Source organism: Bombus bifarius, unplaced genomic scaffold, assembly GCF_011952205.1.
Source record: "Bombus bifarius isolate JDL3187 unplaced genomic scaffold, Bbif_JDL3187 scf7180000008166, whole genome shotgun sequence".
Classification (NCBI taxonomy): domain Eukaryota; kingdom Metazoa; phylum Arthropoda; class Insecta; order Hymenoptera; family Apidae; genus Bombus; species Bombus bifarius.
The window spans coordinates 1,533,083-1,551,709 of NW_022884488.1; the positions used below are offsets into that span (position 1 = coordinate 1,533,083).

The 18,627-nt window shown below is 31.3% G+C and overlaps 1 protein-coding gene across 2 annotated transcripts; it reads right to left on the reverse strand.

Moving 5' to 3' along the window:
- Nucleotides 1-573: 573 nt before the first annotated feature.
- LOC117209196 (receptor-type tyrosine-protein phosphatase N2) lies at nucleotides 574-16,928 on the reverse strand. Of its 2 annotated transcripts, XM_033450901.1 has the most exons (18): nucleotides 16,708-16,928; nucleotides 14,950-15,045; nucleotides 9,310-9,363; nucleotides 9,158-9,218; nucleotides 8,244-8,375; nucleotides 7,803-7,884; nucleotides 6,469-7,213; nucleotides 6,082-6,225; nucleotides 5,944-5,990; nucleotides 5,705-5,851; nucleotides 5,505-5,631; nucleotides 5,165-5,232; nucleotides 4,594-4,974; nucleotides 3,607-3,828; nucleotides 3,479-3,484; nucleotides 2,315-2,679; nucleotides 2,183-2,236; nucleotides 574-2,048 (listed from the first exon to the last, which is right to left on the reverse strand). In XM_033450901.1, exons 2-18 carry the CDS (start codon nucleotides 15,035-15,037, stop codon nucleotides 1,784-1,786), a joined length of 2,988 nt encoding a protein of 995 aa, XP_033306792.1. In that variant the 5' UTR covers nucleotides 15,038-15,045; nucleotides 16,708-16,928; the 3' UTR covers nucleotides 574-1,783. The 2 variants fall into 2 exon arrangements, with proteins under 2 accessions (XP_033306792.1, XP_033306793.1); XM_033450902.1 differs by lacking the exon at nucleotides 3,479-3,484 and having other exon boundaries at nucleotides 16,708-16,922.
- Nucleotides 16,929-18,627: the final 1,699 nt, after the last annotated feature.

Here is an 18,627-nt window from a genome sequence, read left to right on the forward strand (position 1 = left end):
AACATAAAATATAAGCTGTCATAATTAAGATTTTGAACTTTCTTACTTGGTTTTTAAAATGTAGCTTATTCAGAAATGGAAGCAGTATTAGAAAACGTAATTATTAAATTTATTTCTTTTGTAATCTAACTTGTTTGCAGTACCTGATAAATGTATGACTGTCTTTTAAATCGTTATTTAGCAAAAAAAGGAAGCAACGTAAACATAAACTATAGAAAGGAAACATTGTAATCGTACTGCACAATAAAGAAGGAAGGAATCACAAATACAACTTGTTCATCCTGTGGGAGGCTGGATCTACAGAATGAACAGAGCCGTAGTTTTAAAACAAGGATGACGTTTCCACTTACGGTTTGTCATATCGACACCGGCAATTTGTGCAAACATGTATGCGTATATTTTTCTTTTTATATATCGCCTAACATCATTTTCACGATATTAATGATTAAACTTTTCATTCACGAAGCGTGTTCATAGTAACATATTTGCATGATATTTAAAACATTAAATTTATGTTACATGGTCATATTCTAGTTCATATTTTACATCAATAAAACATTCTTATAATAATTCTTTTTGTTAATAATGACGATACTTAATTATGATGTGAATATTGTGCAGCTCGATCATTTTTATTTCTGTATGCATAGAAAAAAGACTGGATAGATAGCGCTTCTTGCGACGTTCTCGCGTGAAACTTTACATTTAACGTTTAATAAAATTTTATTTCACGGAAGCAACAGTCATAGCCGTATTAAAATCCACTAAAATCCATTCTCTTTAGAACGTGTAACAATAGTATAAAAATTCTGATTTCAATTTCTAACGTGGGGCATTTAGATTCTCGCATTACTAACATAAAAATTTCATTAAAGTTTTGTATATAAAAATCTTTTCTAAAGAAATCAATTCAATAAACCAAATACGAAAATTTAATTAAATGTATCAGTAATTATATGTGACTTAATTAATGTGATCATCAACGTTATATACACTTGATAGAATTGACTGAGCAGATAGAATTATATTATATTTTTTGGTGTCTTATTTAAAGCTATTGTAAAGCACGTTAGTAGAATTGTCCATGAGAGGCAGCAACGTATTTTTAATCCGATTAAAATAAAACTTTTATGGTATGAAATTAACAATGCAATGAACTACATAAAGACTGAGCTACATAATGGGAGGTAAACATTCATTTCCATGATAAAACAATAAATTACGTTAAAATTTGATCACGACAGAGTGTCGCGAAAGACAAGTGTATAAGGACTCACAGTACAAATGATTCCGTTATTAGCCGATATTTAGAATTCCATCAGCTGCATAGCTCAGTCTTTCGAATCTATATGCTTGTACTTGACTATTCAAGTAGGCCGTAGTCAAACGAGATGTATAATTAAATATTATAGATTGCCACAATAAATTCTTCTTTAAAATAATTATTCGGCAATATAATTCATATGTATATATTTATCTCGTAACACAAATAAACAAACAATATCTTTATAATTTAAAGGGTCTAAAATTCGATGTTTTCTGTGATGAAGTATAGTCAAAGCAAAGTTCGTTAAAAGTTTGTAATAGATTTAGATGATGTTAAGATATGTTCAAAAGTATTTAGGAGAAGAAAGTTATAGAAAATAAAAGATATAACAGGGACTTTAGACTTTTGATGCGATTACGGTTGACTAGAAATATTTGGCCATTTTTTCTCCGGTAGATTGTAATTAATTCTTTGCCTCTGCTCGTCGCGACTGCAATTTCGAATTCGAGTCAAATCTTACTGATCTTGTTTCGTCGAAGAATTATTTCCTGGAAGAGATTTTTCTGTAGAGGGGACAGGTAAAGCTTTAAGGATAGCGTGTACTTCTTCTGCCACTGCCATGAGAACAAATTTAAATTGTTGCTTTGTTGCAACCATGTCAGGTCTTTGATCTCTTATATGTTCTAATGTAGCTGCAATGTCAATTTCTTTGGCTCCTTTCATCATACGGTTTAGAACCATGTCAATTAAACAATATGTACCAGTACGCCCAGCACCATCACTGTAAATGGTTATGTTTCTTATTTCTATTCAATGCATCACGTATCAGATGAGATTGTTAATTATTTTCCAAAAGAAAAAGTTATTATTATATGTATAATATGTTAAATGTAAATAATATATTACAAATCTTACCTGCAATGCACAACTATAGGGCAGGATCTGCCTTTATAGGATTTGTTAATTTTTCTAAAAATAGATAATAATAGATATTAGGATACATTCTATATATACTGATATAAACATTTGAATTTATAAGGTACTTACCGGCGGAATTCAAGAAGAGCTTTGATGGAGTGTGGCACGCCGTTCTCGGGCCAGGACAAGAAATGGAATTGAGTTACAGTTCTTGTTTCGCCGGTACGTAGATTTTTCAAGTAGAAGGAACGCACCAGATAGTCATCGCACCAGAAATGTTCAGATACAAGATGCACCTCATAGATATGATATAATTCTGATCCTTCTTCGGGCCAATAACGATGACACATGGCGATACCCTCTTCGGTAAGTCTAGTTAGCATCACTATTACGACGCTGCCTTGTTCCCAAACTAGTTGCCAAAAATCAGCCGTCGTTTCTGGTAGTGGTCCTTGTGTGGCAATGTAAGCTGGATTACGAGGATCATGATCCGTCTAAAAAAGAAAAAGAAAAGATTCGTTTGAAACATTATCTTCTTACTATTAATCTTATATTGAAGCAAGTCACACGGCTTTCTTGATTTATATAACAAGCGCATTTACTATTTTTTAAACTATTATGTGATTCTGGTGACCTTTCATATTATGTAGGGATTGTTCAAATCTTATCATATAATTAAACTTTGATTTTTATATTTAATCTAATAAAAGCTATTTTGTGGAACTTAAACTAATGCCTAAACTATGTAGTGCACGCATAGCGTTTATCTGAAATGAAGGTTCATCACAAAATGTAGATATAAATTTACAAGTAAATTCATGTCAAAGTGACAGAAAACGTTCATAAAAATACTTGTATTATGTATGTATATTTACTAAAACAATATATCATATTGTATTTTCTTAATGCATTTGAATATTTACTTGTTTTCTTATTCATTTCCTTATTCTTTGTTTATTTTCCTATTCAAAGTAGTTGAAAATATAAACTTTTAGTAATAATGTTATTAATATTCAACATATTTAACAATTGCTTTTCTTAATGACAATAAAACAATTGCAAGTTGAGTATAAAATTGACAAACGTTTATATTCCATTACTTTCTATAGAATTAAATCCATCTTTAAATTTATATCTATATTTGTGATAATTTAAATCATGCTTCGATTTGCCATCAACTAACGTTATTAATACTATTAAAATCTACGCGGAAGCGTTTTTAAGGGAAGCATTGCTTTTTCATTAAAACTGCGAATATAGCAGCAGAATCTCCATGCTTGTCGTGTGACTTACCGATTTCTATTTTCAGTTCCATTTTCAACGATATTAAAATGAAAACCACGCATGTGTTATTTTACTCTGTATTTATGTTTTCCTTGAATTCTGAAGAAGTCTCAAATGATTAACTTAAGAATACTTACGATTGTAGAGGCGTTAATATAGTCGGAGTTATTGACATTAGCGAGATCATTTAGAATCACCCTGGAATGATCGTAGGGAATCGCTGCACCAGGCCGATTGCATTTGGCATTCGCTTCGCTTTGTGCAATTTCGGTTGAAGAGGGATCCACCTCGTAAGCACATAATGCGGCCCATTCTTGATCCAATCGATCCTTGTTTTTTAGATGATCCTCCATGTAACTCTAGAAATATATGTAATATTGGGAATTTACAAAAAATATGTAATATACTAATTTATAAATTATATATATTTTATTATATAAATAATTTATATATAGTAACTTAAGTGAAGGCATAAAATGGCGCAAGAAATTACAATATTTCTTTTTATGATATGTAATAGTTTTCTTTGATATGTTTAACTTAATTTTAATTATAATATAAAAATTCAAATTTTTTAAAGTATATTAATATACAGGGTGGCTGGTAACTGGTGGTACAAGCGGAAAGGGGGTGATTCTACGCGAAAAAAGAAGTCGAAAATATAGAATAAAAATTTTTTTTTTATTTTTTTTTAATTTTTCCATCGAGACAACGATCTACAGTGAGATCCGTTATAACGTACCGCACGCGTACCGAGCGAAAATTCAAAGTCGATTTTCTCGAAAACAAAGCCTCAAACGAAAAATTTTTATTCTATATTTTCGACTTCTTTTTTCGCGTAGAATCACCCCCTTTCCGCTTGTACCACCAGTTACCAACCACCCTGTATATTAAAATCTTAAACACTATTATTAAAATAGCATTTACTATAATCATATTAGTACATTTACGAGTATGTTATTAATTTTTATAACACAGAAATTTAATAAATAAAATAATAATATATAACAAATTGTACATTTGTGGTAATAACAAAAATATGAATGTCCGTAGTTAAGGAATAATCTCAGTTTTGTGTCATTATCTTGCTTTAAAACATCTATAAAAATATTATATCGACTTACTAGAACCATTTGTCCGGTTAATATGTCCATATTCGAAGGAGCCGGTTCTTCTCCCCAAGAGGATGTGCTAGATCGATTCGATGGCGAATTATTTGACTCATTTTCCCTGCTTAAATTCGTAATTCGTGGCGATCCTGGTTTATCTGCCGGTTGTTTAGCGTGCATTCTTGCTCTACATAAATCTTGGTAGTCCTTCGATGCTTCCGGATCAGGTGTAGTTAGTCCTGCCAATTTGGCTCCAGCTTTAGCGTGTCGACGAGCGATTATCAATGTGACTACTGCAGCTACAATGGCTATGACGCCTGCAGTTACTATTGCTCCGAACACAGTCGAACTCATTTCTGCTTTTTTAACAACTTCCAGCGTTGCGGGTAGCTTGATCTTTAAATAAAAAAATATATTAATTTTTGTTTTCATAGAATATTCTCTTATCGAAGTATTTGAATGCACTGTTTAAAATAAGCAAAGAATCACGTTTATGATTCTGATCTTTCTACAATTGAGTGATCCTATAATTAATTTAAACAGTATAATTGCAAATATTATGTTCTAGATATGTTTTAAGATGAACCTTGTCACCTATGCCTGCACGAATCACCTCAACACCCAAAGAATTTTTCAATTTCCCACGTATGTCGTCTGAAAATATACAGTTGATTAATTTAGCGATTTATTACTCTATGATTATTAGAGATTATTAGTTTACTAGTAGACAGTAGATGTTTATGCAAATTCATATTTTTATGAATACAACAAAAGAAATAGGACCTAAGCAGAGAAATTGTTTTCACCTGCCAAATATTAAATTTCGAATGGTTTATATATTTTTGCATATTATTTACATTTTTGCATCTTTAAATTTTCATAAACGAATAAGCATCCGCGATCTAGTCATTCGATTAATTGATTACCTATGTTATTAACTACGTCGGTAGCGCTATAATCTTTATTATTTTTGACGACCTTGAACGTCACTTCCGCACGGCCAACACGAATATCTTTTAAAGAGCCAGATGACAGCCCCAATAATTTTTCCACCTGGAAATTGTTCGTTTATTTCATCTATTCTTAAAAAAAAAAAGTTAGTACGCTTACGAAAAATGACTATTACCTCCTCGACGACATGTTCACCTTCCGACCATCTGTGAAATGGTTTCTGAAATTCAACGTAAACATGATCCAGATCAACGTTGTACGATTTTGAATCTGTTTGTTGCTTTACTTCTTTTTTCACATATGGGGTAAGTAATACATTATTCTAAAAATGAATATTTTTCTAATTAATATTTTATTTCATATTTTCTAATTAATATTTCTAATTAATAATTTTGTGCACGATTGACGACTTACATCTTGCTCAGTTTCGATAGAATCAGAACGATTTTCATTTTCTGAAACTGCAAAATATTTGATATTACTTTATATCGGGAAATAATGATTCAAGATTTTAAATATCAAGTAACAGTTTACATAAGTAAAGATATTTACTGGATGGGGATGGAATTTTAAACGCATAGTTATTTGTTGAAAACGGCGGTCCTGGTTTCTTAACATCCCCACGTTTAAAGCCAGCTAATCCGTGCTTCCGAAGGAGTTCACTTATATCATCGGCAAATAAATTGTATGCATTTTCTGAAAGTAGGAAAAGTATTTTTGTAAATTTTCTTTTTCTCGCAACTGTCTCAAACTAAGTACATATATTATAATATGCTGTGGATGTTTATGCATTTATAGGAAATTTCGAGATGCAAAAACAATACATAATAATACATAAAACGTAATACATATTATAATATTAGATCTTATTCCTTTAGTTGCATTTATGAAAGTATACATTTGCATAAACATCTACAATCTAATAATAAAATAATATACCGTCAGTATCAACATTAGCTTTATCACCAGCCTGTATAAGTCCTCCTTCGGTATAAATTCCATTTTCCATCGACGAGCCATCCTTCTGAGGCACTATCTCTTCATCGTTCACATCGTCGTAATCATCACTATCGTAATTATCTTTCGAATTGTGTTTCACGTTTTCCAGAAAACGCTCATTTTCGTCCGGTGTCTCGCTAAATTTCCTAGGTTTGTATTTTTCCGAGAACACTGTCTCATACTCGACATTCGGACCTTCGTCCGCAACTTCCTTTTTATCGGAATAATCTTCAGATTCGTCTTTAATTAAAAATTCTAGATCTGAAAGTTTCTTCGATATCCTCTCCTTCAAAGCGTTTTCAAACGATTCCATCGCATTGTTGTTGTATTCTTGTAAATTATACAAGGGAGGTTGACGTCTAGTTCGAGACAATCTTTCAACGACTCCATCAAAAGTCGTTGGATTCTTACGCAAATTACTTTCGTCGTAATTTTCTTCATAATCTTTTTCGTTCATCGAAGAGTCATAATCATTGTAAGAATTCGGATTATACCTCGGTTTGTAGAACTGGGAATCGATTTCTCTGAATTGTTCTTTGTACGGCGATCGAGAGAATTCGTCATTATAGAATGAATCAGGGAAATACTGATTTTGTGTGCCAGGAGGGTAGTAGAGCTCATTGGCAAATTGGCTGTTGAACTTGCCATTGTTGGGCGTGAATTTTACTATGGCTATTGTGGGTACCTTCAAAAGCAAAGTTCCATTGTTACGTAGTGAAGGTAACGTTTAAAGTAAAGTTTTACTACAGGCGTTGTCGATATTAATAGATACGTTTTGTGTCGTGTAAGATGAACGTGAAATTTTCATTAGAAAAATATGGATATTGATTCATTACCGAAGTCTTTGAAAGAAGATCAAAGCTTCAAAAAACCTAGACCTTGAAATAAAAGTTCCTCTCAGGTTAAATACTTTATAATAGTTTGTAGTATTTAATCGAGGATCTAAACTTTTGAAACCTTGACTTTTTTCTTTTAAAAAATTCTAACATTATATGTATTGCAAAATTAAGGATCTGACAAATTCTATTTTTCATTTAAACATTAAATTTAAATAGTTTATCACAATCTTTGTTTAAAGACTTTGATAAGGTTGAATCTCATAACTAGATATAACTTAATATAACTTTTCGACGTTATTTTAAGATTCTACCGAATCTACTTTTCACAGTTGGATATTCTACCGTGACTTCTTCATTTTATTACAAAGTTAAGACATAACTTTTCATTTTGTCACGATACAAAACATGCCAGCTATGGTGGTGTAATGAACTTACTTTGGCCTGGTCGATTTCATTCTTGTTTTCGAAATGCGTACGTTGCTTTAAATGCTGACAGAGTCGAAGATCGTAGTTTTCCCTATAAGATATAAAAAATGAAAAAAAAAGGATAATAGTAAAGATAATACTAAATAGAACAATATTCAAGAATATAATAGGACAATAGCATGCTGATTCTTTGTCCTTTATTCTAAAACATTTTTTCTCTTTCTTTTTTAGTCATTCGCAAATTTTGTAGATATTTATATAATACTTCTAAAATATTCAATCAATTCCTCCCATGCTTCCACTTTAATCTCAGGTACCCAGTTCATTTTTAACAATTGAAAGTTTTATACACATTCTTATGAAATCTTTTTTCCAAGAACACAAAGATTTCTGTCGTATTAATGATTGCTTATTATAAATATCGTTTGATATTAACAACGTTAATCTTACCAGTAGCGTAAATTGTACAAGGTCATTTGCATTATACACTGGGTGTAGGGATGAGACCATTTGTATTCATCGACTTGCAGCCTCTCTAATTGCATTCTTAGCAGTTCCAATTCGTCAACGTTGAAATTATATCTGAAAGAAGAAAAAGACAATAAATATTAGCTACCTCTAAATTGAAGAGCTTTACAAGTAAATGTTTATGTTCACAACGTTAATTGTTTCAATTCGATAAGTAGAAATTCACATTCTATTTGTCTAGAGCATCGTATAAGTAGTACAGTCGGTTTATGATCAGACAGCAAATGTAAGTACTTACTACTGTCGTAAAAGATATTAGTATGAACTTATGGTTCTTATACTAAAGTGAAACATTCTAAGTTATTTATCACAAAACAAGTAAATATATGTATACAGACTGTTCCAACTATCTTTTGGCCAAACCTTGTCTTTTTTTATGAACATAAATTAACAGACTGTGGTTTTTGTATACATTCATAGGAAATCTGAAAGTGCAAAATTGCACAAAATGTATATAATATGAAATAACGTACTAGGTGAAGCAATTTTCCACCGAGATTCTACTTTTTTATTTACATATATTCTTTTAATTTATGAAATAAACGTAAGCATGGAATTGTCAATGCGACGACTGATTTTATTATACTGTCTGGTTTTAATTAAAAAATATGAATTTCTGCACTTTTGTATGAGCAATACAGTATATTGCGATAAATTCAGAAAAATATGACTACCTTTGCTCTAAATGTCTCAAATAAGGAAAATTATAATAGATTTATAAAAATTAACGTAAGACAAAATATTCGTTCGATCAAAGTTTTCCAATTCTATCGATCTTTTAATTTCTCCTTTGAAATCTCTGTTGCTAAAAAGGCTTCTTATTTGTGAATACTCACTGATAATAATCTTCATCGTTCAGGTCAGTGTATAATGGCAAACATTTGCCAAACGCGAGATCTGGAATATTAAAACGGATAATCGAATGTTATTCGTATCAAGAGCCAGTGATTGCAAAACAAATATATTTTATTGTTCAAGCAATAACTACCATTGTAGCACGTTTCCGTTCGGGGATCGCAGAGGCTCTTACTGAACAGGCACCCTGGAACATGAATTTATACGTATCAATAGAAGACTAATGAAGCTTTAATTAACAAGGTTTTTTTTTTTAAATACATGATACCGAGCAAGATTATGATAACACCTCATTAATCATCCTTTTGCAACCAATTCAAATAATATTCTCATTGTCACATTAAATCCAATGAAATGTAAGAAAAGTACAATACTAGCAAATAAATACTAGCAAGATCTGATTACTAAAAATATTAATTTCATCATATATAACAAAAGTTCACGGTATAATGTTGAATATATTAAACTATGTTTTTATGATGTACTATAATCATAATTTTTATATTCGATAGAATCTTTCTTCTTACTTAATGTACGCAACGATTAACAATATTTTCTTTATTAATTTTATATATTATATAACTGTATTACATATTTTAATATACTAAGTATCACTGCTTTGTTTCACATAAAATTGACTTTATAATTACGACGAAAAGTTGACTTTAAAGATCAAAAATCGTCATTTTTTATGGCCCATTAACTAACGTAACAATTACTAAGAATATTAAATGCGTTGATGGTATAAATAAAATTACGTTATTTTCACTCATAATACATTGACGCAAATGTTTACGTCATAATCATGTGTGCAGCGATTTTCTGCCGCATATTCTATAGTTGAGATCGCAACGTATTCGCTAATTAGAATACCGAGCACAACCCACTTTCATTGCGTGGCTGCACGATCGTTTAATCCTTGATAGGAGTTGAATAATCACACGGAGACTTTGTTAATCTGCCACATTAAACGTTAATATCCATGCATTTACTTTGTTTTATTGATAATTTATACATGAGTTTATTATTGGAATGCTTTTAAATACTGTAATTAATCGTATATTGTTTTTATTGATACGTAATACGATAAAATAACGCACGATCTATTAATTATTTATCTATAATTTAATTGCGTATAATTTATATCGTGTAGCTTGTAATTACATATTATAATATATATTTGTAACGATAAATTGAAGCTATCAGAAGTCAAACTGATCAACTCCACTTTTTATTCATTTTTAATTTCATTGCATAAATACCTGCAGGATTAATGTTCGATCGTCAAGAAACAAATGATTTACTTCCATAAGTTCATGTTTACGAATAATGATGATAGAAGACGACGCACGTAATAGTTAATTTTAAAATAAATTTAAAGAAACAGTGTTTTCTATACCTTTTTGATTTATGGAGTTCACCTAACTTCTGAATAACTCAATTATTAATTAATTATATACAGTTACTTTATTACATAAAAATAATGTACGCTTAATTATAACGTTATGATAAATTACACTAATTACAGATATTAATATACTGTATATTATATTTATTACATAAAATGTGATGGTATAATAAAAGGTAAAACAGTAAAATAAATCTTCAGTATGTATATACCTACATACCTATTTGTATAGCCGTTTTAAGAAGCTTTTCAACATTGGTCAAATAGGGAAAAGAGTTAAAATTTCCTCCCTTGATAAGATCTCATTACTCCTTAACTTCCCAACAGGCAATATGGAACAGGCGGACGTCGTTTCATTTCCCTTGACCTTCGTTTTAGAATTGAGTTCTTCTGAGAATTGCCTCGCGTTAACTACACCGACGCAACGATTCTACATTTTACATCTCACAAGTAACATTAATACCACAAATTTAATCAGCAAATCGTCTCAATCTTTCGTAATTTACACGGTATACGCTGTACAAATTTTGTTATCCTGAACTTTATATTCAAACTGAATTAAACCATTTTGTCCAATCATTCTATTAAAAACGATGTAAAACGAAATAACATTTTTATATTATTATATAAATTTTTATATCGTACTTTACGACATTCTGTGTAAGCTGTATAATAACATATTTCTTCATGGTACTGAAGTTTCTCAATCTATTAATTTCTGGATTCCGGATCTCTTCAGAGGGATTTAAGAGAATTCCCGCATTAAAAGAGCGTCACGATCGAGAATTAATAGCGAAGAAATCTTCGTCAAACAGAGAAACATTCTCGAGGAACCATCGTTACTACTTAAAATTACAAAGAGCACTTCCCTTAATTCCTTTCCGAAGAGTTGATAGAAACAACGAGATAAGAGCGAAGAAAAATTTGAAGAAGAATAGCAAGAAAGCAGGTGTAAACAAAGAGTAGCAGGAAAACAGGTACGACGAAGAATAACGATGAAGGGTCGCAGTTGTGAGTGGAAACGGATCTAGGGCAAAGGAGAGGAAGCAAGTTTGCAAAGGCGGTGGTCGCGTGGGATGTACGGTTCGATAATCGTGGATGGCTGGTGGGCGAAAATCGAATATCACCTCCTTCTCTTTTTATTTTTATTTTTTTTCATCCTTCCAATCCAGCCCCGGGAAGAAACAACGAATTTTCAAGGTTACGAGTAAATAAGCCCATCTACAGCTTATATTTGATCGGATACTCGTGTGTGAATAACAGACACGACGAGAAGGTATCGGATAGAAAATCGATGGCAAGTGAATTTGACGAACGAGGTGCTACTGCATGGGAAAAGAGACGTCGGAGAAACTGTTGAGACGAGAAAATCCTATCGGCAGTTCAGTTCCTCTTCTTTCGACCTTAGATCGAGAGGCAATTTTCAGGAACTACTGTCGTTTTCTCTTCTTTCTCGTTTTTAAACTTTGTGTTTATCCATTTTTTTATTGCAAAGAGAATTATCCTTACTCTGTTTTTCGGTGGAAGGGAGACTCTCCAGCAAATCTAGCGATGAGAAAGCGATACTTTTATTTAGGAGAGGACAATGCTTCAAATTGATTTCGTTTTTTTTTTTTTTCTATTGGATATCTGCAGGATATTATGCCATTTTTTAAAGAGAATTTTTCTGCTCTGGTAATAAAAAAGTAATATCTTTGTTTCTGAAACAAAAACGTTTTTAAATTGATTTCTTTATATTCGTTAGCATTTTTTTTCTTTGATAACAGAGAGTAATCAATATTATACAAATAAAAAAAAACAGGCAAATTATGAAAGCGAATGCCGAAGGGGACGTAAAGAGACTCCAATATTTCATACGGTGTGCAATGAAAATTAGAGGAATTTGCATCGAGTACTACGACGGCATAACTTCATTTAGGATAATGTGATGTCAATTACTAGTAGTAAGGATAGAAATAAGACTCAAATGGGATAGTATAAACCAACACTATATCAAAGAAATATTATTACAAATATATCTACCTGTGTACTAATATTATAGCTTTTAAAAAGAGCATTAAAATAATAAAGCGATATAATTAAAATTTTATTTTAAAGTGAATTACAGCCTGTGAAGAAGAAATTTAAAGTTCCAAGGATCATCTTGCGAACATCTCAAAAAAGATGAATGCTAATCGTGTTACTTTAACATTCTTGTTTCAGAAAAAAAAGGAAAAGTACAGACAAAGTAATTTGCAAATAATATTGAAATGTCCAAACGAAGTTCATAAGTAAATTGAATTTCAGGAGTTTTGCCATGAAAATAGTTAAGCAGATGCGAAAACTTCCACTAGCTTTTCTATAGTAATCGTAACAGCTTGTAACATTTCAATGTTTGCTTACTGATCATATTTAATTTTAAATATTAAAGATCGTAAAAAGAGAATTTGAAAATTCTTCTCGAATTCTTCGTGCATCCTTTTGTGTATTTCAAATTATCAGACGTCGAGTTTCGAAAAAATTCAATGATTAATAATTTGAATTAAAAAAATTCACTATTGAAAACAACAAAATATTTGAAATTTGTTCGAACAATTAAACGTTTCAAGTAGTTCAAATGTTTAGTAATTATAAAATATTAAATTGTTAACGTTCGTATAGTTGGAACTCTGAATAATTACATAATATTATGTGTAAATACATATTCGTCATTTAATAATTACATTTTACACACGCGTGCAAGAGCCTTATCCAGAATGTCACGCGTGATTTTAAAACACGTTTTGTGGTAAAATAACGTAGGCATGAAAAGTAAGAAACGAATAAGAAAGAAAACTACAAAAAAGAAAAGGGAGAGAAAGACGTATATTAATTAAAATTATCGCACAAAATATAACTAATATTTCCAGCTGGAACTGTCCATAGCAATCCATATTCTAAAAAATGTTGGCTCTTTCTATGACTTGTGTAATCTTCATTCAATTCCATTTTAGCGAATCTATTTGCGATAAATTAAAGAATACTATATTTTTCTAAACCTTCGTTAATCTTCATTAATAGAAGTTTTCCTGCAGATGACATTGAAATATTATTCTATTCTCGTGGTATTCCGAGAAATATCCATCAGAAGAAATGTTTGAATTGAGAAAAAGGAAGGAAGAATATCGGAGAAATGAAATTTTCGCTGAAATATCGATCACGCTGAGGATAAGAGCATGAAATAATAAATACACCGAGTTTTTCTAAACGCGAGGGCCATGAGGTATGAAATCAAGAATTTCATTTATCCCCTTTGCACTTTCAGTATTTCCCTCTGCGCTTTAATATCTAACGCTGCTGTCTTGTCAACGTTTTTATTAATTTTTTTGTAGTATAATAAAAGAAGAAAATCCGACGTGTATTGTATTATGTCATAGAGAAGGTGCTAATAGCGAGATATGATTAAATAAAACAGGTATTATATAATAGCAATAAAAGTCATCCTTTGTAAAGCAGTAACCTTCGTACCTTACTATTTATACAATGATATTGGGCATGTATTTTGATTCTCGCTTTTAATATAATGGGAAAAATTGATACGATACAAATTTTTGATTCGATGGCCGAAGATAAAATAAAACGTGTTGATTGAACATGTTGCTTTAAATTTAGTTTTCAGTGAAAATATCTATCTGTAGTCCGTCAGGATATTGGTAGATTTGTGTTTCCTTTCTTAAATATTTATTTGTCGATGAACAGGATGCAAAATTTCATTCCTATTGTTATTTATTTCCTTTATTTATTTATTCGAAACTGGATAAGTCAGGAATATCCTCTTTTGCAGTTAGAGGATAACATAATAATATTCCCTCAACTTTTCGGATATGACATTCATTTTCATTGCAAATATGTTAGAAATATATATATATATATATAACAATTTATATTATACTAAAATTTATGACAAATTGCATAAAATTTAAAATGTCATCTTATTTAATTTTCCTCGTTTATAACAAGCCGTTTTTAATTATTTGCTGCATAAATTCCATGAGAAACTCGTTGTTGGCATTATTTTAAAAAAGTTCTACGTAGAAAATATTCATTATAGTTTTATCAGATTTATATGCCGAAGACATTCGTTGTTTTTCATAAATTCTAGACTAAAAATAGTCATCGTTGTTTAACAATATTACATAATATTGTATGATACACTATATTACTTTAATATTATTTTTCAGATAGCCATTCAAACGGAATTAAGAGTTTATTATGACAGGGAGATTCGTTTATTCCTTATTGCGAAGACATTCAAGGATTTAGAAAGTGATTCTCCAGCTATTCAACCCCCTCTGAAGGAAAACTTTATCTCGATTGCTGGAATAATCTTGAATGTGTAGTACTTACCGACATCACCATCACCTAGAATTACGTGATGGAGAATGAAGAGCACCAACAGTACCGAACCTCCTCGCCACCACTGTTTACGGCCCATAGATCTTCCTACAATTACACATATGCATGTTAGTTCGTTATTCAAGATTAAGTAGATAAGTCCATAAGAATATTCTTTTTCTTTCAATTTCAGTCTTATAATATGGCAAGTCCATAAGAATATTCTTTTTCTTTCAATGTCAGTCTTATAACAATGGCATTATGTTTCTTTTTGCAAATGAACAAATACAAGGATAGCTTGGACGGGAACAAAGATAGTGCGAAGATAGTTGAGAAAGATTGTTTCTTTTTTCAGAAAGTTCATGGTTCATAGTCGATAGCATAGTTATTTTCATTAAGCTAGGCCGAGCTGATGCTCCCCTCGATTAATGAAAAAGCGTAGATCTTCATTTTTAATGAGACGAGGCAGAAAAAAGAAAAAAAGAGCAAGCGAACCAGAGGATATCTGAGAGATTGCATTCTACATATAAAAATAGAGTACAATTACGAGTTTTTCTCTTCTTTAATTATATGTTGGTAATTATGATGATAATTATTGTTTTCATTGTCCATTCGTTTATACTGTTCAATACTTTTTACTTCGATATTTTCTATATTTTCCTGTACTTTTAATATTTATATTAGTATATAAATTATCTGTAATTATTGTTTTAACAACCTTAATAAATTGAAAAGCAGAACCAAATTTAAAAAAAGAAAGCAATCTTTTCATAGATTTTCCAACTAGTTTTTTCTTAATGTTCTTCCTAATATATATGTGTATATCCTTCAACGTGATAATCAACAATGTTATGAATGACAATTATAAACGACCTTATTGACACGAATATACATGATTTATAAATTATTCTAAAATAGAATCAGAAACTGTTCACTTACAAAATTTCAATTTCACAATGGAAAATAATTTGCGATATGTATTACACCACAGAAAAGTGTACAAGCTGTTTGGACTACGGTACTGGGTACATGGCAACTTGTTAGAGTAATCGAGTTATATCTTAGCTGCTCGAAACTGTTCTCTTGTGAGCGTAGTGAACCTATAGTAAGGTATAACAGCGAGCTTCATCAAGATCATCCAAAAAGCATAACTACCATATTAATTTAATCAACGTTGAAACAACGAGCCGGTGGATACCGCATAGCTTCATAAAGGGTGCGGTACACCTTTGCATAACGACACGAGAGCTGCGTTTACGCAATCACAGTATGTATACACCCCTATAATCAAACTATATCGGAGCGTGAACAAAACAAGTTACAGCACTGTTATCGGAAAACAGCTTACTGAAGCGCAACAATCCAGAATTTAATCTCGACCAACCGGTCCAATTTTCCGATCGTACCCCCAAGTAATTACTTCTATCTCAATTACCATACCTATGCTTGAATAAAAACAGCTGTTCACTTTGTATCTTTTTAACAATCATTCCTTTCAACAATAATTTTTACCTTCTATCTTGTAAGTTGAAAAATGAACAACTTAATTGCACATCTACTCGATCCTGAATTTGAACAGAGCGTAAATTAGCAATTCCTTTAATTTTCCACGAAAGTGGCAAGATTCCGCGAATCACCGACCACGTCTCTAGTTATATGGCCGAAGCATCAGGTTGTAGTCACGTTCCCTCCCCCTCCGTCTCACCCTTATTCCTGCGGACCTGTATGTCGCTTTGTAGCGGCAAGAAACGTGTCTCTTTCTCGACTTACCTGGGCGTGACACCTGGTTGCTTCCTCTCCTTAACACATCCTTGCCGTGATCCTTCGACCTTTGTGGTATGTACCGCGTGCGTTAGAAACAAGAGAACTTGATGCGATTTGTTCGTTCAATGGATAAAGATTATCGACTATGGACCATTTCCTACTCGGCGCGTACTGTTATGCCGCAGCAGTGCCACCGACTGAGTAGTCTTCCACGAAGAACGAGCAAGCAGGGCATGCGTTGACCAGGGAATCGATTGCAACGCGCACATGCCGGCTGGCAAACGACCAAAGATGTGGATAGTGATGGGACCAATACCCTCCTGGACCTTGAAAACGACAGTTACACAATGCACTGGATACTTCCTGAAATATAGATTATCGTGTTAACGCGGTGTTTCCAATGGTGTGGAAAAATTGATCTGAATTGGATATTCATTATTAGAAATATATTTGATAATACATACGTGATCAAATAATTAGTAATAAATATGATGTAATGATGTATTTTACATATAGAATGATGCTATGAAAAACACTATATTATAAAGATACTGTAACATAATATTTGATAGAAATAAGTAAGATGTATCCATCGACTGTTCCTAAGAATCAATTATTTCAAAAATGAAGAATTTACTACTTTTTTTTTTCTTTTTGATGAAATAATGAAAACTGAATATTTTCAAATGTATAAAATTAAGATAAAAATTTGTTAAATAAAAATCAATTGGTATAAAGGGGACAATAATTTTCTGCACAATTTTCTATTTAAGCATTATAGAAAAATATTATGACCACTTTCATCACATGGTGATGAAATTATAAAAAATTAACACTGTAATAACGATTAATGATAAATTTACCACTAATAACATTAAAGTTGTAATATTATATCGTAAATGCTATTACTCTACATTAGCTGGAAATATGTCTATTTGATAAAATGAACATGATCCCAGCAAAAAATAGTTCCACTGATAATCGACCAAATTAGAATTTAACTACCTCATAATTAGACACACAAACACAATTATACAAATTATAAGAACTTTTCTACAGGAGAGTTATCAAATATTCATCGCATTTGCAATTTCCATTTAAATAGTAAATCTTAAATAAACGTTTACAAAATTAATGTTAAATGTGTGAAAGTAAAATTTATTTTAAAATAAGTGGTGAATATAAGGTCGTTCCCATCGCTAGAAATGGACAAGAAACAAGCAGAGAGGGAAAGAATTAATATCACCTACAATAATAGAGAAACAGTCGGAACCTCTTGTGCAACTTACTATCAACAAGCCTATATTGTTGCATACCCTATCTCGAACAGCTCAAAAACTTTCAGTAAAGTTCCGATTTAAAAAGATTTTTCCCCCCAGATAATGTCGAATTGCGTGGAGTGTTCGTGAATCGACAAACACCTGCGCATTTTCCATTCTATCCCTCTTGTACTTTCCATCTCCTTTACCGTTGAGCACCTGTTGTTCACGAATTGCGTTCCTTCTTTGAAATAATCGAGCTTTGCTTTTTGCACATAAATCATTCTATGCTGAAATAGAATAATATTAATTATATGAGGAATAATCGTAATTTAATACATTTTGGAGATTCAGACTGCTTTATTCCCTATTCAGTGTAATATTTGTTATATTACTTTAGTAATAATTATGCACATTTCTAAAATTATTGTATTTCAGAAATTTAAAGATAAAATTAAAGTATTCGTCTTCCTGCAAATAGATAACATTATCGTTAATGTAATTTTTAATATGACAACGATTCTTACTGACGAAAAAGCGCTTTAAGAAATGTTGTATTTCTGTTATCAGTGGCAGCAATGGATTCGTATAATTTCATCGAAGTATCGATTAGGAACACTTGTTGCAATAGAACTGACCCCAGCAGTAATAACTTTCGCTCTGTCCT